This window comes from Aedes aegypti, chromosome 1 (assembly GCF_002204515.2).
Source record: "Aedes aegypti strain LVP_AGWG chromosome 1, AaegL5.0 Primary Assembly, whole genome shotgun sequence".
Classification (NCBI taxonomy): Eukaryota; Metazoa; Arthropoda; class Insecta; order Diptera; family Culicidae; genus Aedes; species Aedes aegypti.
Window position 1 is genome coordinate 278,888,638 of NC_035107.1, and position 24,217 is coordinate 278,912,854.

At 42.7% G+C, this 24,217-nt stretch overlaps 1 protein-coding gene across 1 annotated transcript; it reads left to right on the plus strand.

The window, feature by feature from the left end:
• The first annotated feature begins 1,647 nt into the window (after nucleotides 1-1,647).
• On the plus strand, nucleotides 1,648-8,656 carry LOC5573436 (facilitated trehalose transporter Tret1). The gene is made up of 3 exons (XM_001660829.2): nucleotides 1,648-2,080; nucleotides 7,203-7,358; nucleotides 7,428-8,656. The coding sequence occupies exons 1-3, from the start codon at nucleotides 2,020-2,022 to the stop codon at nucleotides 8,633-8,635; spliced, it is 1,425 nt and encodes a 474-aa protein (XP_001660879.1). The 5' UTR covers nucleotides 1,648-2,019; the 3' UTR covers nucleotides 8,636-8,656.
• The last annotated feature ends 15,561 nt before the right edge of the window (nucleotides 8,657-24,217 follow it).

A 24,217-nucleotide genomic window follows, 5' to 3' on the forward strand; every position in this document is an offset into this window, starting at 1 on the left:
GATGGATTAGCAACTGGTGAGCTCATTTCACGCTTATGATAATACACTTTTATCGTAGTGACGTTACGTTTATGTATTTATCGTACAAATAAAATAGTATATCACTGCAAGTGTCGGCATGAACCCTTATTTCTGTTTTATAGAATTTTAATGTACACATATCTTTTTTATCCTTCTTCTTCTTTCTGGCGTTACGTCCCCACTGGGACAGAGCCTGCTTCTCAGCTTAGTGTTCTTATGAGCAATTCCACAGTTATTAACTGAGAGCTTACTATGCCAATGACCATTTTTGTATGCGTATATCGTGTGGCAGGTACGAAGATACTCTATGCCCTGGGAAGGCGAGAAAATTTCCAACCCGAAAAGATCCTCGACCGGTGGGATTCAAACCCACGACCCTCAGCTTGGTCTTGCTGAATAGCTGCGCGTTTACCGCTACGGCTATCTGGGCCCTTTTTTAGTGAAAAGTATTACATTATGAATGTAGACGTGCTTTTTATATCTACTACCAATACATTTTCACCACGACACAAAAATGCAAAATTAGTTTTTAGTTAAAGTCATATTTTTACTTCGTTCCCCTGGATCGCATCAACGACTAAAGGTGACTCCCAGATATTTTGCCTCTCTCACTAATAAACACCCTTCCCACATTGATTGTGGAGATCCAGAGGTATCCTCGGTCTCCAGCAGCAGCAATCATTACACACTAACATTCCCTCCTCATACCATCTGATTGTAAGGACGTGGCCAACGTCGTTATTGATCAATAATGCTGCTAAAATGTGCACTTCAAGAATAAGTGGAAAGTCCCATTCCTTATTTATTTGGATCGAAGTGCAACTCTTGCCCATTTTATCACGGAGCAGCAACCATTGTAATGTACAGACAGTCTATGCTATGCTATGTTTCTTGGCACTACACCCCCAAAGGAACACAGCATGTTTCTCAGCCTTATGTTTTACAAATATTTTCACTGTTCTAATCTGGTAGCTATGCCTATACCTTGACACTATGATAATCTATGATTTGATGGTCGATAAAATTTATAACCCAAATAGATCTTCAACTGGACCGTTAGTTGAAACCAGTCGCCTTCTCTTTGACTTCTCTCAAAGGAGTTCGTTAAAATATCACATAACGCGAAATTTGCCATTTTTAGACCCACTCCATCCCCCACGTACCAAAGTTTGTATGAACAATATAAAAAATTTGTATGGAACGTAATACTATTGATGATCCCTTCCTTTCCCAGTTGCGTTACGTAATATTTGAACAATCCCTACGTGCTACGGTTAATAGTAAAGGTGAAAAAGTTTCAAATTAGCATTGCGGGGAAAAGAGCTCTCTAACTTCAAACACACTAATGTGAATAACTTTGAGCGTGTTCCAGTTCGCTCAGGTGGCGTCTCTCCCAGCATAAACCGATAACGATAACGACTCATCGACGACGCTCGTTAACCGGCGAAGCACGTGGTTGGTTGATTTTTTGCGCGCCATCCTTCATCCTATCAATATACCTACTCTGTTTGAAACGATGCGAAGCAGGTACCTACACTTCTACTCGAACTCATATAGGTAAGTTGTTTCGGACTTTTCACTTGTTATTGCTACACTTCCAGGATTGATAATTATAGCCGATATTGGCAGCAATCCAGCTCTCTCGCAGCTCAGTAGCGGTGTAGCCTCCGTCGCGAACCTACTTAAAAGATTTGAACTAGTAGTGTAAGGCAATTTGTTGACTCTCCCTCTCATAAGTCCACTAAGATAAATAGTATCTTTACTTGGACGATGGGTATAAATTAACCGTCCCGGCTTTTACAACTGGATGTAACTTAAGTCGGGAGCTCGAAAACTGAGTCAAAACTAGTTTTGCGCGACGGGCGAGTGCATCAGCAGCATTTCTGCAGTCTTCCAGACGAGATTGTTTGTTTGTTTTTGTAATTAGTGAACCCTTCGGGAACGCGTGTGAGATAAGTGATAGCTGTGACGAATTGCCGGTGAGATCAGCCACGGGAGATGATTCAGATCGTGCTGGGTGTCATCCGAAGGAAGCGACAGTATGTTGCGGCCCTCATTGGTAAGCAATCTTTTTTGGACATTATCAACAAATGATTCAGCGGTGTTCTTTTTCGAGGTTTTTCTTATGAATTTGATTGGAGATAGAAGGTCAAGGTTATGCGTTGAACGTTGATAACTTCGAGTGAAGTTTTCGTTTTCAAAATAAAATAAGTGCAATGTTTACAAAATGCGCACTCGATATGATGATTTCGAGTGCTTTTATAATTAGGACACAATAGATGCTGGAACTGATAAGTTATCTTCTTAATTGACGAGAGATGACGAACTTGTAACGGCTATTGCATTGCGTAGATAAGTGAAGTGAAGTTATTGCACAATTTCGGTTTTACAATTGCCTCGTAAAACGTTATTTGTTTTTGTGCATATCTCAGTCAACGGCCTAGCATCTTCGGAATTTATATGTGGCCTAATGAGGTAGTTCCGGATTGCAATGGATTTTTCGTTTGTGAAAAAACGAAGTGATATTCGGTTTTAGACTGGATTTTAACCCTAGAAACATTGGTAGCTCAATAGATGAATAAAAATAGATTTGGGGTTTCTGAATCTGTCATCATCGCAGATACACGACATATTTCAAACCGGAAGTTTCCCAAAGATGTTTACAAACATTTAATGTTCCATATATTTGTAAGGAAAGGAATTAAATATGTTCTGATGTAGTTTTTTTTTCGGGTTTTTGAATTCCTTGAAGTGAACGAGCCCTTTCATGAACAAGTGCAGAATCTTGCACGAGCGTTCATACTTACTAGGTTTTCGTGCAAAATTAGATCGCGTTCAGTTCACTTTTGGCTCGCGTTCAGTTTAAAATGCATCACTACAGTATGGACTATTAACCCTTGAAATACTGGCTAAAACATAAAACATTGAAAATATTGTTGGTATTCCCAATAAAATCATTTGCAATAAGCACACTTCGCTCGATATAACCCAATTTTGTGCTTTCTGTACATTTCCGGTAGAATTAATAACTTTGAAATACTGAAAGGATCTATCTATTTCCCCTACTTGGTTATGAAGCTTCATTCCAATGCATTTAACATAGTGGAAATCTACAGATTCAAAATTTTCAAATAGGCAAAAAAAACTGCTTCTAGCTTTCTAGGACTTGCAATGTAATTAGTCAGACTTGAACATGAGGACACATGAGCGTAGTCGCAGAGACACCGTAGAAATGTCGTAGTGAGCAGAGTTTTTGACGCCATTAAGCTCCAACAGCGAACTGGCAGAACAGCTAGAGGCTTTTTTTTACGAGGGGGAAATTTGCAAACAGATCCCCTGAGAAGGTAACTCAGAGAATGCGGTGATGACGCACCAACGACGACCCGCTTAAACCAAGCTGAGAAATTCTAAAAGAGTGGTGAACAGTGCATCGACATGACCCTTGGATATAAACTCTAGTGGAATTAAATTGTATAGTACTAAAATCGTTTTTTCATCTAATTATAGGTATTCTTCTAAACAGCTCGGAGATTTATTATCACTAGGCAAACTGCTTCTCCTTGCCGACTTAAACAATGTTACAAGGAACCAGCCTCGGCAGGGCTAATCCTCTGCAGCCAACTCTTGGTCGGCGCGCCATAGGCGCTGCAATTCTAACATAATGTGAGTGACAGCCGTAGTTACTGCATTCCAGCACTCGGCATCCGCACACATTCTCTGTATTATATTGTCGGGGGACGTGTCCCCTCCGCATGTAGTGAGCATGCGACCTCTCACAACAATGAAACGGGGGCAATCGAACACGACATGCTCCGCTGTTTCCTCCACACCAGCACAATTGGGACACGCAGGAGATTCTGAGTGCCCGAACCTATGCAGGTACTGTCTATAGCAACCATGTCCTGACATAAACTGCGTCAGGTGGAAGTTCACTTCCCCATGGTTTCTACTATATCAATCTGACACATTTGGGTCCATCTACCCTTAGTGGAGTTATCCCATGCTGCCAGCTTTTGAGCGTTTCATCTTTACACGCGTCGCGGACTCCTCTGTTACCCCTTTGGTTGAAGCATTGAACATCTTCCTTGATGATGAGCCCGATGGGCGTCATCCCGGCTATGATGCACACGGCCCCTTTAGATACCGTCCGGTATGCACTTGTTACCCAGATAACCAGAAATCGCATGAAAGTTCACGTTATAACTCGTTTATTCATACTAATTACATCAAACCCGCAAAACACCGTGGATAAACTCGTCAAATTGATGAGTTTCCTAGCATAAAACACTTTTTTTCTGAGTTCATTTGTACATTTTGTTTCGTCCCGTACACTCGTACAAAGTAAATCAAATCAATCCGTAGCAGCTGTCAAATCAACATTTGTTATTATAAGTTAAGTCGCATAAGATCACAGGTTAGTTCTGTAGAATATTTATACACTCGCATTGAATGTTATTAATCATCCCATAATATATGCTCGCATATTGCCTCCACTTTTGTACGTAGAAGCCCTTTTCGCGACATCTTATAAGTGGAATTTTGCACATAAAAAGCCTCCAGGTGATTTCGTTATGCGTTCATTTTGGTTGTCTGGGTACCCTTAAGCACATTATCCTGTACGTGCTTTCCAACCGCTTCAGATTTCTGCTCGTTCTAAGCGCTTTTGACCAGATTGGTCCTCCATACCTTAGTATGGATAGCGCCACGCTTGCCAGTAGCTTGCGTTTGCTGACAATGACAGCAGAGCTATTAGACATCATCCTCGTAAGCGCCGCTATAGCCGTAGATGCCCTTTTACGGGCATATTAAACGTGGCTAGCGAAGCTGAGCTTGTCATGGATCATTACCCCAAGATGCCTAAGGGATCGCTTCGACTCTATGGTGCAATCACCTACCGAGATAAGCGCCCGTTGCTCGGACTTGCGGTTGTTGACCACCACCACCTCAGTCTTGTGACGGGCCAGTCCTAGTTTCTTAGACTTCATCCGTTCCTCAAGTACGGCGATAGTCTGCGCTGCTGTTAATTCTACTTCTTCTATCAATTCGCCATAGACCACTAGTATGATGTCGTCGGCGAAGCCAACAATCTTAACTCCCGTCGCAAGGGGCAGCCTCAGTACGCTTTCTAGAAGCTTACACAACTACACCGGTACCTTGAGGCGATGAAGTGCATGTGCTAGTGCTATTGCTTCTTAGATTGCGCTGTTGAACGCATTCTTCACATCCAGAGTTACAACCGCGCAGTAACGGATGCCGCTCCTTTCATGCTCGATTGCCACCTCAGCTATCGGAACGACCGACTGGATAGCGTCCAGAGTAGATTTACGTTTCCTGAATCCAAACTGGTTATTGGACAGGCCGTCCGCAATCTCCGTATACGGTACTAGCCTGTTGAGAATCAACCTCTCCAATAACTTGCCCGTCGTATCTAGTAGACAGATAGGTCTATACGCCGACGGGTCACCTGGTGGTTTCCCCGCCTTTGGTAGTAGCACCAATTTCTGTCGCTTCCATACATCCGGGAAGATTCCTTGATCAATGCATCGTTGCATCGTAGTTCTGAACATGTCCGGGTCCACGTTCACTGCCGCTTTTAAGGCAACATTCGGGATACCATCGGGTCCTGGTGCCTTGTTTAACGCGAATGATTTCACGACTTCTGCCAGCTCTTTTTTCGTCTCTCTCACCACTTCTTCACCTTCATCTGCCGCACGAGACGCTGAGGGTCATGGGCTTGTGGGATGATGCGGGAAGAGTACATCGATTATCGATCTCAGCAACTTGGGCGACTTCTCTTGGGGCGCTATGTCACCTTTGGTCTTAGCCATTACCACTCTGTAGGCGTCATCCCATGGACTAGAATGGGCACTCTCGCATAGACTATCAAAGCATTCCCGTTTTCGACTCTTGATTTCCTTTTAGAGAGCCAACTTTGCCTCTCTGAATGCTGCACCGCGTTCTTCTCTTTGTGCTTCTGTGCGTGCGCGTTGCATTCCTCGTCTAGCCCGAAGGCAGATTGCTCGAAGATTTGCACAGGAGTCGTAGGGAAAGTTTTTTTAGTGGTTAAGTACGCCTAACGCCAGCACACAACAGGCCAGGCTTTTGAAGCTTTTTTGTAACCTACTATTAAAAAAAAGCGTATGATTATATACGTACTTTTTGCTTGTTCTAAGCGCTTTTGAACAAAGCTCAGTATGGATTGCACCACGCCTACCATGAGCTTGCATTTACTGGCAATTACAGCGAAGCTGTTGGACATGCGTAAGTGTCTCTGCTTACGGGTCTGCCACACCCCGTTTTGGCCCTTCATACAATGGTATCTATGTTGAATTCACATTGAAAATGAAAATTGACAGTTTTGTTAAGTGGAACCGCATGCAGAGCAAGACTCAAACTAGGATGGTGGCTACATACAAACATACATACATAGATTACAGTAAAGCTGTTAGGCGGCATCCACAAATTACGTAACGCTCTAGGGGGAGGGAGAAGTAGGTGTAGGGTAAAGCGTTACGGCTCATACAGAAATTTGAAATTTATCATACAAAAAGCGTTACGAAAAAGGGGGAGGGCGTCAAAAATTTCAAATGCTAGTGTTACGTAATAAATGGACGCCGCCTTAGACATCATCCTCGAATGCGCTGCTATAGCCGAAGATGCCCTTTTACAGGCATATTCAACGTGGCTAGTGAAGCTGAGTTTGTCATCGATCGTTACCCCAAGATGCCTGCAATCACCTACCGATATAAGCGCCCTTTGCTCGGACATGCGGTTGTTGACCACCACCACCGCAGTCTTGTGACGGGCCAGTCCTAGTTTCCTAGCTAAGGAGATAGAGTGCGCTGCTGTCAACTCTACATCCTCCATCGATTCGCCCCTAGGGTGATGTCGTCGGCGCAGCCAACAATCTTAACACCCGTTGAAAGAAGCAGCCTTAGCACGTCATATATGGCCGTGGAATATTTTAGGCTACTATGCTTGTGCATTGAAGGTATGAAGTCAATCACAAGCGGTACAGTAGCGCCGTAACTTAGTTATACTGTATACTTATTGAGCGTTGGTTGATCACGGAGTAGCATCTCGATTTTATTATTCCCGGTATATTTCTGTCTGTATTGATGATTTGCTTGTCTATCAAAAAATGTACTTAAAAAATCCTCAATACAACTCATCTTCCTCAGCGAATCTCGCCATCGCCTGCATGGGCGCCAGCATGGCTTGGACGTCACCGGTGGAGCCCAAGTTGAAAAACCTGGCTGAGTCGCCTCTTCCCACGATCCCTACTGCGACGGAGTTGTCCTGGATCGGATCGATTTTAACTCTTGGATCTCTCGCCGGTAAGTTCACACCCTAGAAACAAATGTCTTCAAAACTTCATCTAAAGATTATATTATTTTTCCCCACAGGTCCCACATTTGCCGGTCTGATTGCGTACCGTTTCGGTCGGAAGGTGGCCCTGCTGGCCAGTGCCGTTTTCTACCTGACCGCCTATGTGCTCTTCCTCACGGCAACTTCCGTGGCGCAGATCCTCGTCGGACGTTTCATCCAAGGATGTGGCATCGGGTTCGCCATAACCATCACGCCGATGTATGTGGCGGAGATAGCCACGGACAACCGGCGAGGAGCCCTTGGATCGCTGGTCCAAACCTACATCACCTTGGGCCTACTGTTTGACTATGTCGTTGGACCGTACGTAAGCTACGGTGCATTCCAGTGGATCCAGATGGCACTACCAATCGTATTCATACTGGCATTCATTCACATGCCAGAAACTCCACACTTTTACGTTTCCAGAGGAAACTATCCTGCGGCGATGCGTTCCCTGGCGTTCATCCGGGGGGAGCACGTTTCCGATGTTCAAGGCGAGTTCAATGCGATACAGTTCTCGGTGGAGGAATCCATGCGGAACCGCGGTTCGTTCAAGGACCTGTTCCGCAATCATGCCAACTTGCGGGCGTTGACCATCTGTACCGGAGTGGTCGTATTCCAGCAGTTGTCCGGCATCAACCCGGTGCAGTTCTTTGCGCAGACTATTTTCGAAAAGACCGGAAGTGGTCTACCCGCGGAGTTGAATGCCATCATCATTGGGATTTTCCAGGTCGTTGCCAGCGTGGTTACGGCATTGATCGTTGACCGGGTTGGTAGAAGACCAACTCTGCTGGCTTCAGCCGCAGGGATGTGCTGTTCACTTGTCGCACTGGGGACGTACTTCTACTTGGATGAATCGGGATCGTCAGCAGCTGGAAGCTTGTCGTTCTTACCGGTCGTTTCTCTGGTGGCATTCTGCTTTATGTTCTGTTCCGGATTCGGCCCGATAGCTTGGGTTTTGCTGGGGGAGATGTTTGCGCCGAACATCAAATCATTGGCCTCATCCGTAGTGTCGTCCATTTGCTGGACGACGTCGTTCTTCATCCTGTTCTATTTTTCCGCTCTGGGCGAGGCTATTGGTTCGCATTGGCTGTTCTGGATGTTCGCCATATGCTGCGCCGTGGCATTCGTGTTCACCTACATATTCGTGGTAGAAACCAAAGGTCTAAGTTTGCCGGAAATCCAGGCCCGGTTGAATGAGAGTGCGCAGGTTATAGAGAGTAAAAGTGGCGTTGGAAAATATTGAGCTGTCCTTGAGATATTGGAATTTTATGGCTTTATTTTGATTGCGGTCATTGATGACGGCCCGTTGAGTTGCTAAGTAGTTCGCTTAGCTGGAGCGTGAATCTTTGTCCGGGAATTCTAGTGGACAGCAATGGACAAGGTAAGCTGCATGAAGTGGTTTGAATAGGCGTGTTCAAGTGGCTTTATGGCGGTGCCTTTAGAAGTCGGTATGCGGCTATGGACGAGCTGATGGCTAACTTGGGTTAGGATTATGAGAGTAGATCCGTCCGGTGGGTTTAAAAGAGGCTCTTCCTGTGGGAAGTGATTTTGTGACACAATGTAGAATTAGTAGCCAACAATGCATGTAGTTATCAATGCCCAAGTAACACCTGCCTCTAATATAGAAATGAATACAGTGGTAAATTGATTACAACTAGGTTTATATGTATACTTTCAAAGTTGCCTATTTGCCTTTTCAATGCTCTAGACAGCAAGTTAATTTGCTCCAAACTGACTTGCGAAAATTGACTCGCAATAAGTCATTTTTTTTGTCATTGGTGACTTTCATGGCAAACATCGGTCATGGAATAATTCTCAAAGTTATTCCAACGTTCCAAGTTATTATTTCTCAATTCAATATCCTGACAGCCCTGAATGTGTTTCCTCTTTTAGAAATCCAGCTACGATTGATTTGGTCTTAACCGACTCTTATCATCTTTGTAGCCAACTGATTACTCATGCTGATTTTGATTCTGATCATGTGCCTGTTACATTACAAATATCTCATGAAGCTATTCTCAATCCTATCAGCTCCACTTTCAATTAATTTCGAGCCGACTGGAATACATATGAAACATATATTGACTCTAATCTTGATGTTAACATTTCTTTACAAACAAAACTTGATATTGACAATGCTCTTGAAACTTAAACAAATTTCATTGTTGAAGCCAGGTGCATTGCAATTCCAAAATGTGAAGTAAAATTTGAATCCGTGATTATAAACGATGATCTTAAACTCTTGATCCGCCTTAAACACGTGAGGAGAAGGCAATTTCAACGCACTCGCGATCCTGCTATGAAAATTATATGGCAGGATTTGCAGAAAAAAATCCAGAAACTGTTTTCACAATTAAGAAACAAAAATTCTGAAAATAAAATTTCTCAATTGGACCCTGGCAAAAAGCGTTTTGGAAATAATCTAAAATTTTGAAAAAAAAACCTCAGAAGCAAATACCGGCATTAGAAGAGGTAAACAAATTATTACTAACTAATTACGAAAAAGCTCAAAAACTTGCTATGTAGTTTGAAAGCGCGTACAATTTTAATTTAGGACTTACTAGTTCAATTGAAAATCAAATTACTCAGGACTTCGAAAATCATGAGAATATTTTCGAAAATTCCTGGGAGACTGATTTGGAAGAAGAATTCAAAAATATGAAAGCTCCTGGCGATGATGGAATTTTCTACGTCCTCATCAAGAAACTTTCAGAAAGTAGCTTATCATTCTTAGTTGAAATATTTAACTTTTTTTTCAATTAACATATTTTCCTGACAAATAAAAAAATGCTAAAATTTTACCAATTTTAATACCAGGCAAAAACCCTGCAGAAGCTTCTAGCTATCGTCCAATCAGTTTGCTTTCCTCCATCAGTAAACTTTTTGAAAAGGTTATTTTGAATGGGATGATGCCCCACATCAACGAAAATTCAATTTTTGCCAATGAACAGTTCGGATTCCACCATGGACATACGACCACCACCCACCACGCTTCTAGACATAGAAAAAGCACGTGATTATTGAGCTGAAATCAAATTCAGGTTAACGTCCATGAGTCCTCTCATGGTGTAAGGGTAACGCGCCCTAACTAGAGATCAGGGAGTTGTGAGTTCGATTCTCACCGCGAAGGCGTGTAACTTTTTCGCATAAACTTCAAATCAACTTGCCCATTTAATTCAATTGCAAAGTACCTATATGTAATGTTTAGCTCTTCGGTAGTTGTTAAACCTTCCACTCGGCTGGTTAGCCGTTAACCACGATTCATATTTAATGAATCAAGTTTTTGTTACCGGTTTCTCGAGATGATGATGGCTGTTACGCCTACCAAATTTTTTTTTTTTGATTACAGCTTCCACTCACAATAAATTTGAAGTTAGACGCCTTTTCCCATACAATATAAAATGAGAAAACTTCTGCTGATCAACTGTGGACAAGCGCAAGGCAGGTAATCCATTATTGAACGATTTCAGTTTTTCAAATAAGTTCACCTCGCATTATGAAACCATTACATTAATCTTCATTTTCTTTGAAAAAAAAAAAAAAGAAATGAAATCCATTTCAATTTGATTTTGGTTGAAACAATTTGTTGCGGGAAATATTAAGCTCATGACGTAACAATTTGCGTAGCTGGATTTTGTATCCTTTGGTGTTTAGCATTTATATTAAGGTTTCAATTCATTGCCATCGGTGTTCCAATATTCCACGAATAGTGACAAGTGAAAAAAATAAATGACGTAGCATTTTTTCGCTGAATATTTACACCCCCCTCCCCCCTCGTAGCATTTAGTCACAAATGCTGATAACCCCCCTTAGAAAATACGTAGCATATCAAGCACCCCCCCCCTTCCTTCAATTTTTTATTTGTTTTCCTCAGCGATTGGGCAAAACCAAAAAAATTAGATCCAGAGATTCAAAAGTTTGATATTAATTGATGTTAAGTACTGACTGAAACGTCAGGAAAATCTGTCAAATGTCACAATACTGTAGCTCTCAAAAATCATTTGGATAACAGTTTAAACCAACTTATTTCCTGTTTAAGTTACATTATTTTGGTTCCCAAGTTAAATTTAATTTGATTAAATTTGGGTTAAATTTAATATGTAGTACTTCTGCTGTTGTAAAAACCTAGTTTACAGTTGAAAATGTAGAATATAAAATCTTGTGCAGATTAATAAAACTAACAGCAAGGAGTAAGGGTTCATAATAAGAGGATTTTTTTTAAATTGTTCGTGGTTAAGAAACAGATTTAAGTGAACATTTCATTCTAAATTCAAATCCATTCAGCAAACAGTTACCAGATAGAGAAAAAAAAAACAATTGCAATATTTGGAATGTTTCAAAAAGCAGCTATTTTTATAAAATTATCTAAACTTAATCATCGTTACTCATACTAAAATATTCTTACACAACTCATAATGACAAAATGAAATAATAAAAATGCTCGTTTTCTGAATTATCGAATGATTTAGAAAACTTAATGATAGAACAATTAACACATTAAAAATAACACTCGAATTTGATGTCCTCATTATTATCCAGGCTTTTCCATCAAGAGCAATGATATATCAAAACAAATCGTTTAGTTGACTGAGTGGAAATCTCCTGCAACATTGAACGCACTAAATAAATATCTTGTTTTACTATAATAACGTTAATATTTGCCTTAATGAGCATATAATATTCTTTTGAGGAAATAAAGTTCCAAAAGAAAATATGAATTGAACGTCAACGTTTGATGCTTTATCTTGTTAACAACAATCTCTCGTTGTTGTCGATAAAGCATTGATTTTTACTTAACTTATTGAATTTTAAATTTGTTTATTTATAAATAAAATAGTTGGGACACGAATACAATATAATATTTACATAAATATTTGAAGCTTCACAAAATCTGTTTGATTTCAGGAAAATTATTTTTTTAGTAGATTTAATAATTCGATAAGAATTTTTTAATCTCATCATATTAATGCTTTGAAGCTGAATCATAATTTTACAACTTAAGTTTAATAATTCAGACAAAGAAGATTGATAAAAAAAAATCGTTTGTCATTTTTTTTCAACGTTACACTTTTCACCGAAATTATTCAAAATGCTACGTCCGTAAGTTGGGACCCCCCCCCTCGTCACAAATCGTCACAAATTCGTGAAGACCCCCCTCCCCCTAAAATGCTACGTCATTTATGGACGACCCCCAAGTGTGGAGCGCAATAATTGGCAATTCACCCTTCTTAAATAGGCGTGTTTGTGGAAATCCCAGTACACCCGATTCTGTTTTTGCACGGGGGATGCGTACCGTGCAAAAAAAGTTTTCAGTTCAAAATTTCAAAAACCGTGCAAAAAAAAGTAACACCATTTCTCGACGTTTCATGCAAAAATAAGGTTTTGGCGGAAAAAAATGTATGGAAACTTTTTTCACACGGCCGTGTACAAAAATTCGTGCAAAAACAGAATCGGGTGTACACGATTCAGTTTAGCTCGTTCAACAACGATATATGCGTACCACAGTAGTGTAGTAACCGAAACCCAACTGATCGGCCAAACTTGAGCCAAACCAACAAATAAACACACTATTCCTAACACCGTCCGTTCGCTACAAAAGTTGTCACCAAACCGATCGAGTTGTTTTCAGAACTGGCTTCTTTCTTTTTTTTTCCGCACAGTTCTCGTTTCGCCCGTTTCGCCTTATCTGCTTTTCGTTCATTTTCGCTCGTTGTTTGACATCTCTTGTACACGCTTAGCATAATACAAGTAGAATCGAAAACAATTAACTTTATTTTTTTTTATATTTCAATCTATAACAATTCTATTCGCCACATTCGCCCTTTTCTACACACTTATGATAATAATGTAGTTAAACTTGATAATTTGGTTTCTTGCATCAAATCCAAATCCAATCCTGGGTGCCGTCCTGAACCATCTCGTCCAGGGAACACACGAAGAACTCGTCCCCTGATCCATCCATTCCGCAGTCGGTCTTCTACAATCATAACCAGGTCACCGGCCGAGACTGGTTTGCTCTCAACAAACCATTTGGTTCGCTTAGTGATGGTGGGCAGGTATTCCTTCACCCAGCGAACCCAGAATTGGTCCAGTAGACGTTGGTACAACGCCCAGCTGGATCGCAAGGCCAACTTACCATCCGAAAGTTGACTTGGTGGTTGATTCGCCCCACTAGTGCTCAGCAGCAGAAAACAGTTTGGCGTAAGCGCCTCGTGCTCTGCCGTTTCTAGCGGCATGTAGGTCAACGGCCTCGAATTTACCACAGACTCTGCTTCAACAAGAAGAGTCACCAAAGTTTCTTCGTTTGGCTTACGTTCGGCAGACACCGCAGCCAAAGCACACTTTACCGAACGAACCATACGTTCCCAAGCCCCCCCCATATGTGGCGAAGCTGGTGGGTTGAAGCGCCATTGGGTGATGGTATTTGTGAACGTGGAAGCCAGATCACTGTTGATGCCCCTTATCTGCTCTCGCAATTCGCCGCTGACTCCGACAAAGTTTGTCCCTCTATCGCTATAGATCTCAGAAGGTGCCCCCCTCCGTGCTATGAAGCGTCGTATAGCCATCTTGCAGCATTCCGTAGATAGGCTGGACACTAGCTCCAGATGGATTGCCCTGATGGTTAAACAAGTGAAGAGGGCAACCCAGCGCTTCACTTCGTGTCGACCCTGGATGATCAGAAGGGGACCGAAGTAGTCCAACCCTACGAAACTGAACGGCTTGACATAAGGAGTCACCCGTGCTTCCGGTAGTGGTGCCATTCTTGGAACGGATGGAGTTGCCTTGTAAACCCGGCACCAAGAACAAATCTTCCGAGACTTCCGAAAAGCTGCTCTCATCTCCGACAAATGGAATCTCTGTCGCATTTCGTTCACCGCTGTCTCTCCATTGCAATGGTTGTACCGCCGATGGTAGCTGTCGACGATCAGTTGAGTAACGTAGTGGCTTTTGGGTAGCACTACTGGGTATTTAAAATCATACAGCGCTTCAGAGAAACTGGAGATCCTGCTGTCCATTCGAACTACGCCTCGTTCATCCAGAAAAGGAGTTAGCTTGTAGAGTTTACTTGTTTTCTCCAAACGCTGATGTTGATCCGGTGGCAATGACTGATTTTTCTGCATCGTGATAATCTCGTCCGCAAAAACTTCGTACTGTGCAAGCCGCAAAATCGTGTTTTCCGCTCGCTGGAGCTCCTCTCGAGTAAGAATGCGTGGATCCTTGGTGATTTCGTCCCGCCTTTTACGTTTAAGCTGATCGATGAACCGATGAACGAAGGCGACAGCTCGCAGACAACGTTCCCATTTGGAGAAACGACAGAACTGTACTAACTGCTGTTCCGCTTTTTCCTGATGAACATGGACGGGCCGAAGCTCTTCTGCTGTTGAACCAGGAAGCTCCTTCGGTTTGGGCCACGTGCTTGGAGGGTCGTATAAGAAGCTCGGTCCTCGAAACCAACGGTGGTTGCTGTTGATCTGGAGCCCATCTTTCCACTTCGTCGCATCATCTGCAACGTTCAATCGCGAAGGTACGTAGTGCCATTCGTCCACCTTCGTTGTGTCCAAGATTTCAGACACTCGACACGCCACAAACTGCCGGTATTTCCGTTGGTCGGACTGCAGCCAGGAGAGAACAGTGGTTGAATCACTCCAGAAAAATCGACGGACGATAACTAGAGTGTGGTTTTTCGCTACTGACTTTGCTAATCTGACTCCCAGTAGTGCTGCCTGCAACTCAAGACGAGGAACTGAAAGAGGTTTGAGTGGGGCCACCTTCGTCTTCGATGAAACCAGCATACAGCGCACTTGAGATCTGTCCACAATTCGGAAGAACGCAGACGCCACGTACGCCTCCTCGCTAGCATCGACGAATATGTGCAGCTCAAGAGATTCGAAGCTTTCCGGATGGTATCCCGGAAAATAACACCTCGGAATGCGAATTGCATCCAGTTGTCCCAACAATTTGATCCACCGACGCCATTCACTGAACAGATCTGAAGTGATTTTCTCATCCCAATTGATACTGGCTCTCCACACATTTTGGATAAGGATTTTCCCGTGAACTACTATGAGTGACACCAGTCCGAGGGGATCGAAGATGCTCATCACCACCTGCAGTAGCTGCCTTTTCGTTGGTATAACATCTCCGTGAAAAAGTGGCATCAGTTCGTCGCGGAAATATCCGTTGAAGACGAATTCATCTGAACTGGGAAACCAACTCATCCCAAGAACGCGTTCCGAGGTCGAAGCAGAATGGGTTTTGAAGCTTTTCTGTTGTTCTTCTGCGGAATCCCCGACCCGTGAGAGGACTTCCTTGGAACTGGACATCCAGTTCCGTATATGGAACCCGGCCTTGGCGTGCACCATTTTGACTTGCAGTGCAAGATCTATTGCCTCCTCGATGGTGTCGAGACTATCCAAATAGTCGTCCACATAGTGATTGTGGACGATAGCGGCAGCTGCTTCGGGGTACTCGGCCTCGAAATCTTTGGCGTTCTGATTTTTGATGAACTGTGCTGAGGAGGGTGAGCAAGTTGCACCAAATGTAGCAACGTCCATGACGTACGTATCGGGCTCCTTGGTGGGATCGCTTCTAAAAAGGAAACGTTGAGCCTGCTTATCTTCGGGCCTGATCTGGAGCTGGTGAAACATTTCCCGTATATCACCACTGATCGCAACTTGGCGTTGTCGATATCGGGAGAGGACCGACGGAAGGGAGGTCAGAAGATCCGGTCCGGGTAACAGAGCAGAGTTAAGTGACTGGCCCCGTACTGCCGCTGCGGCGTCCCATACGAGCCGTACCTTCCCGGGTTTCTTGGGTTGCACAACTATCTCCAATGGCAAGTACCATACCCTCTTAGGATCAGAGTTGCGGATCTCATCTTGTGTGATCTTATGAGCATAGCCCTTTTTCTCGTATTCGAGTATCTGCTGTTTGAGATTCTCGAAAAGCTCAGGTTTGCGCAACAAACGTCGTTCTAAAGACCTCAGACGATTTTCTGCCATGGGTTTGCTGTCTGGAAAATGGATGTGATCATATTTCCAGAGCAGTCCGGTCTGGAATCGTCCAGAAGGTAGGCGAACAGTCGTTTCTTCGAGGATTTTTCTTGATCGCACCTCATCGGAACTTTCCAGGAGAGGAACGACAGAAACTCCAACATTTTCCACCGAAAAAAACTCCTTCACCAGGGCATGGAGCTCGTCGTCGGGACTACGCCGTTCCTCAAACAGATGGTAGTGAAAACGTTCTATTGAAGAAGTTTCCCCAGGGATTTCGCCGTATATAGTCCACCCAAGTCTAGTTTTCGTTGCCGCTGGTTGACCGATTTTTCCTTCCCGGATCTTTAGAGGAATTTTCAGATGCGTGTTGTCCACACCAATGAGAACGGTTGGCGTGGCGTTGCTGTATCCTTCAATGGGCAGGCCACGGAGGTACGGAAACTGTTCCGACAACTGATCAAAGGGTAGAGTTTGATTTGGGAGGCATAACTTCTCTACTGTGTGGGCTGCCTTCAACACATGTCGTTTGGACGTTCCTCGACCAGAAATTTCAAGTCGAATCAACTGTGACTTGTCTTCAGTCCGTTCTATGTCACTTGTCCATTGCAGGCAAAGCGGATAAATCTCTCCTTTAACTCCCAACTCGCGGGCTACCCGAGCTTCAATCAGCGTGGAAGAAGACCCTTCGTCCAGAAACGCAAAGGTGTGGACAGACCTTCCGTTTCCAAATAGCGTTACCGGTATTATACCGAAAAGCGTTGTCATCTTGCGTTGATTGTGGATATTGAGCGTTTCTGTTGGCTTGGTTGGCTTCGAAGACTTCGTTGGCTCTGGCTTCCCTGGATGCAACAGCTTATGGTGTCGTTCTTCACAACCGTCCATACCGCATAACGACGCCTTACAAGGGAACTTTCCATGCGCAATCAAGCACCTCCGACACAGATAAAGCTCTTGAACGCGCTTCCAACGATCTTCTAAGCTGCACTTCTTGAAAGCGTCGCACTCTCGTACCTTGTGGCCCGGTTTTTCGCAAATGGGACACGGCTTTGGCTGATTCTGTTTGCTCTCGTAGGTACCAGCTTTTTGTCGTCTTCCAACGTTTTCCGGCGGGGTGCCAGACGAATGTGCGTTGACAAAGAGTCTCTCCTTACCCTTTCGTTTATCCGATTGGAAGCGAGTTTCTTCGGAAGGTTGAAAGGGAGCAACATCGCTCGCAGCTACCACTAGTTGTGCCATGTAATCACCGAAAGTTCCAAGGTCGACTGTAGCACACTTTTGTTTGAAGAGCGCCCAATCAAGCTTAATATTTGCTGGCAGTTTGTTCACTAGCTCCTGAAGCAAAGCTGGATTGGTGAAATGAGCTTGCTGACCCGCTGCACGAAGATGGCCACAAAGGTTTTGGCATGCAAGGCCAAAGGATACCAACGTTTCCAACTTGTCCGGCTTCGGAGACGGAGTTGCGCGAACCTTGTGCAGAAGTGAGTTGATAATTAAATCCGGCCGTCCATAAAGAGTCTGCAGAGTTGTAACTATCAATGGAACCGACGATGGCTCTAGAAGCAAGCTCCTTACTGCTTCGAGTGCGTTACCTTTAAGACTCCGCTGCAAACGCATCAAATTTTCCCCATTGGAGAAACCGCACAATTGTGTCGTGTTCTGGTAGCAACTTGCAAACAACGGCCACTCGACAGGATCGCCCGAAAAGATTGGAAGTTCCTTGCTAACGATGTGCCTGGCAGCGAGTTGTTGAGATGTCGGAGCACTAATCCACGGTTCAGTTGCTGGTACGAGGGCAGAAGTTGAGTCGGAAGGCAGAATCGGAATCGTGTGACCACTATTTACGGCGATTGAAGACACTATTGGGGTCGGATTACTCGGAACTGTTCGTACATTGGGCAATATTGGCAGACCGGAAGAGGAAGCAACTGGATGATCAGCGAAGTGCACGGAGGGGGCAGTAACGGGGCGGACATAGGGGGTGCTTTTATACATTGGGTGAAACGTTGATGCATCGCTCCGAAGAGCTTGGGGGGGCTTGTATGGTTCGGTTACGCCGAAGGGAGTGTGTTCAATTAACCCAGACAACCAAAATGTACGTATAACGAAATCACCTGGAGGCTTTATATGTGCAAAATTTCACTTATAAGATGTCGCGAAAAGGCCTTCTACGTACAAAAGTGGAGGCGATATGCGTGCATATATTATGTGATGAATAATAACATACAATGCGAGTATATAAATCTTCTACCGAACAAACCTGTGATCTTATGCGACTTAACTTATGATAACAAATGTTGATTTGACAGCTGCTACGGATCGATGCGACTTACTTTGTACGAGTGTACGAGACGAAACAAAATGTATAAATGAACTCAGAAAAGAAGTGTTTTATGCGAGGAAACTCATCAAACTGACGAGTTTATCCACGGTGTTTTGCGGGTTTGATGTAATTAGTATGAATAAACGAGTTGTAACGTGAACTTTCATGCGATTTCTGGTTGTCTGGGAATGAAGAAAGCTTTGGTACTTTGAACGTTGCATTCGAATGCAATGCATTTGTTCTATTTTGTGGTATAATATAATCAGAGCATAATTGACTCACCGTGGTAACTGCTGCTGGTGCATACTGCTTAGTGGTAAGTGCTTCGAGGCCGGACGACTGGTCGTGCTGAGAGACAGTTGGATCCAAGATTACCTGGCACGGTTGTGGACCACCTGTCGTCGCTGGTATTGTAGCGATATTCTCCTGCTGCGACGAACTTGTTCCATGGACATTGGCAACCGGGTGGTTACCACTCGCAAGTTGGCTTGACGACGATGGACCCACTTGCTGTGTATATGGCTTTGGCGGACATAGTTGTACGCCAAGGAATTTCCGCTGAATTTCCTGCAAGTCCACAGCGAATTGCCCTTTCGGTAGCGGTTGAGGTACGACAGGTACGTCCCAAGTTAGGCTCCAGTCCAGTGGATCCTGCGCGTGGAACTCCGGCTCAGCTGGTTGCCCACAATTTGCTTCAGAAGTCGCGCCTTGGGCCGGTGGCAGGCTTGGATTTAGCCCGAAGGTGAGCTCTGCTTGTTGTCCGGATTTCGGCGTTGAAGCCGCAGCGAATGTCGTTGTAGCCGATGGTTTCTGCTTGTGAACGGTACCGGTGCGTAATTCTGTGCCAGCGGGAATGCCACTACATCCGATGCCAGAGCCTGAATTTGCGACGGGTTCGTTCTGAAGCCACTGTTCCACTAATTGGATACTGGACATCGAGCGACGGCTTCTCAAGCTGCCTTCTTCCTCCTCCTCTAGCTGGGCCTGCATCAGGTCGTACTTTTTCGCCAGATACTCCTTCTCACGCGAAACCTTCTCCTCGGCTGCCTTTTCTTGCAGGATCCTCTCGTCTTCCAGCCGCTTCAGATCCAGGAGAATTCTCGCACGAGCAGTCGAACTTGACGATCTCCTCGAAAGCGACCGCGCCGTTGGGGGATTCCTCTCCATACACCGAACGCACACAACGCAGCTTCCACCAATGGAACGTCTAGATGAAGCACATGCGAGATGAATTGGTCGCAAACAATCACTGCACTGCAGCATCTCTTCGTCGGGTTCACCTGACCGACCGCATACACAAGTAAATGTGGCCGCCGCCATTGCGAACTGCTGCACCCGCGTGGCGAAGATTGCGATGATCGCAGCTAATTGTTGCTTTCACAGATGAAAATCTAAAAGATTTTGTTGGCACAGGTGATGGGATTTCGGACCATCCGTTTAGCAAAACTCGGATTTTGTGGTAGAGTTCGCTTTTAGCTGAAATTTCATTTTAATCCATTAGATTTAAGTTCACATTTGGTAAGTTTAGTTCACTAATTTTAAGCTAATGTTGCATGATTAGTTGTAAGTCGTAAGTTGGTTAGTGTACATATTTGCAAGATTGTTTGTCTTACATTTTCAGTCCTTTTCGTGTACTAAGTCCTGTCCTGTCCAACACCCTAACAATTTATAATTCACTTTTCGTATTTTCGTCCAACTAGCGTGTGTGATTGCTGTGTTGTCTCAAATGGTACTGAGTGTGATATGTGTGGTGTGCAGAGTCAGTTTCTCTCGTTGGACGGCCGGTCACTCAGCCGTTGCTGGCGCTCGCCCCGCAGCTAATAATTCGGACGACTGGGTGCCGTCCTGAACACCAATCCTTTTTTTAACCATCATTTGAGACTAATCAAATCAAAATTCATTTTTAATTTCAATTTAAATGTAATCAAAATTCAAACAAAATTCAATTGAAATTGTATTTAAATCCAAATTCATACAATTCCGAACCAGATGAAATCCAAATTTGATTCCACCTTAAACAAAATCCAATCAAAATGAAATACATTCTAAATCACATTTAAATTCAATCTAAGTTGAACGAAAATCCAATCCAAATTCAATCTACTTTTTACATTGCCTGAAAAGCTCTTTCCGGCAATTTGTATTCGCTTTGGAGAAACTCTTTACCCATTTCGGATCGGAGTACTCTCTTCTCGGCAATTTGGATTCATTTTAGAAAACTCTCTTTCCAGAATGCGGCTCGAAAAACTCTCTTTCTGGCCTTGGAGAACTCTCTCTCCACTTTTCACATTGCTTGGAAAACTCTCTTCCCGGAAATTTGGATTTATTTTGAAAAACTCTCTTTCCAAAATCCGGCTCGGAAAACTCTTTCCGGCCTTAGAGAACTCACTCTTATTATTATTTTATTTTATTATTTTTTTACATATTTTACTTTATTATTTTTTTTACATTGCTCGGAAAACTCTCTTCCCGGCAATTTGGATTCATTTTGGAAAACTTGTTTCCCAGAATGCGGCTCGAAAAACTCTTTTTCCGTCCTAGGTGAACTCTCTCTCTCTCTCTCTCCATTCTAAATCCATAATCCACTTCTCACATTGCTCAGAAAACTCTCTTTCCGGCAATTTTGAAACATTTTGGAAAACTATCTTTTAAAAAACCGGCTCGGAAAACTCTCTTTCCGGCCTTGGAGAACTCTCTCTCCATAATCAACTTTTTACATTGCTCGGAAAACTCTCTTTCCGGCAATTTGGATACATTTAGGAAAACTCTCTTTCCAAAATCCGGCTTGGAAAACTCTCTTTCCGACCTTGGAGAACTCTCTCTTCACATTTCACATTGCTTGTAAAACTCTCTTCCCGGAAATATGGATTTATTTTGAAAAACTTTTTTTCCAAAATCCGGCTCGGAAAACTCTTTCCGGCCTTAGAGAACTCACTCTCTATAATCCACTTCTCACATTGCTCGAAAAACTCTTTTTCCGGCAATTTGGATACATTTTGGAAAACTCTCTTTCCAAAATCCGGCCTTGGAGAACTCACGGTCCATAATCCACTTTTCACATTGCTCGGAAAACTCTCTTCCCGGCAATTGAGATTTATTTTGGAAAACTCTCTTTCCAAAATCCAGCTCGGAAAACTTTCTTTCCGTCCTTGGAAAACTCTCTCTCCAAAATTATTTTTTTACATTGCTCGGAAAACTCTCTTCCCGGCAATTTGGATTCATATAGGAAGACTCGCTTTCCAGAATCCGGCTCGAAAAACTCTCTTTCCAGCCTTGGAGAACTCTCTCTCTATAATCAACTTTTTACATTGCTCGGAAAACTCTCTTCTCGGCAATTTGGATTCATTTAGGAAAACTCTCTTTTCAAAATCCGGCTAGGAAAACTCTCTTACCGGCCTTGGAGAATCAACATTTAATATTGCTCGGAAAACTCTCTTCCCGACAATAAAAATACATTCGATGTTTATCTCCTGTTGAGATAAACACAACTTACCATTTACCGACTGCGCCGAAACCGAAACCTAACTGATCGGCCAAACTTGAGCCGAACCAACAAATAAACACACTATTCCTAACACCGTCCGTTCGCTACAAAAGTTGTCACCAAACTGATCGAGTTGTTTTCAGAACTGGCTTCATTCCTTTTTTTTCCGCACAGTTTTCGTTTCGCCCGTTTCGCCTTATCTGCTTTTCGTTCATTTTCGCTCGTTGTTTGACATCTCTTGTACTTGTCTAATACGGTAAATTTCTAAAAAAAAATTAAATTTGCTTTATTTTTCCTTATTTTAGGATTTCCACGTTGAAACTAGAGACAGACTGTCGAATATAAAACCCAAGAACTGGCAACGTATCTTACTTATATCACTGGCAACTTAAGAAAATGTTAAAAGTAACCTACTTATTTGAACAATGACAAAACAATATTTTATTTATCACTCGATCAACCAATAAGTTTCATTGAGGTTGAATTTCGCCCACGGTGTGTTTCGTAGAGCAATTTCAAAACAAAAAATCGGCATGTCTGAAATTTTGACACAAGAAAGCCATAATTGTCCCTTTTCATTTGCAACTAAAACAAAAATAATCGGTCGGGGGGTCTGGAGCAATTTTTTTTACAATATTTTTTACGGAGTTTGGGTTATAACCTTACCTTCGTAAGCATCTAGGGTCTTTTTCGACCAATTTAAAAATTCAAATCATTGTAACTTTTAATTGAAACAACTTATTATTTTTTGTGGGATTTAATTTTTGTGAAAACAAAAGTTTTAAATGACCCCTAGGGGAGCTTCTATAAAAAAAGTACGAACTGTGACTTAGGGTCGTTTTCGACACGGAAATTTAAACAGCTTGAAAAAATCAGTGTGTTGACCGAATTTAGTTCTGTTGAGCTTATATGAAAGGTACACATGTCTAGTTTCAGAAACCCTTCCGGAGATCCGGAATTGGATCGCTTTGGCCACCCGAAACCTGATACATCTGAAAAAAGTCCCTTAAGAGACCCTTACTTTGACGACCTGTAGTTTCGTAACTAAAAAAGTAATCTGAACCGTCCCCATATTGTTGAATAGGTATTCACGTGAACTATGATTAAAGATCCTCAAATCATTTACTTATTCATACCCGGTTCTGGAAACCCGGAACATCCGAAAAGTTAGTTTGCATCTCAGTTTTGTATATGTAATTCATATCGGTACTATTCGGTTGATGAACATATGCCGATGTTATTCTACTTTGCTCGGGATGACCACCGGAAACTCCGTAATATGGGACCACTAAGTTTTAGCACCAAAACTACATGCGACGTCGTTCGAGTTGGCGCTTTCATAAGTTTTGAACACAACATATATACGAAACATAATACTTGAGATCTGCTGGATATAAATGGCAAACAAGTTTGTATGCACTAAAGATCACCGTTTTTGGAGTAATCGGAAAGGTACTCTTATGATTTGCCTGAGATTTTTGTTAAAGCTTCGTATGATTTCGTTATTAGGCTAGCAAAATCGTAAAGTTACTAAGTAACATTTTCAAAGCTGATTGAAATCATTTGTTTTATGTATTACTATAGAATTCCGTACAACTTTAATAAAACTATGCTAAAACTGAACATTACAGCATCTTATTGAGATCTCTAAGTTAAATGCCACGATCACACCATCAATTTTTCACAGGTAGTTTTGTTATGAATTAAACCTATCGATGTTTGTTTGAATTCATTAGCACTTTCTACCATCAATTTAACAAGGAAGTGTATATTTGCCAGCATTATTATTAATATTCTTATCTTTATTTAGTAGATTTTCAGCCCTAGACTGGCTAATCTTTAGATATTTGCCAGCAATCCTGTTTGTTTTTCCATCGCAAAAAAAAAGAAATGTTCTGTCAATCATCATAACCAGCACATGGACAATAGTGTCAACATTGTACTGCTATTGCATTTGGGTTGGAATATTGGATTTATTAAGTGTTATATTACGTCTGTCATTGGCACAAATGTGAACTTGTCAAT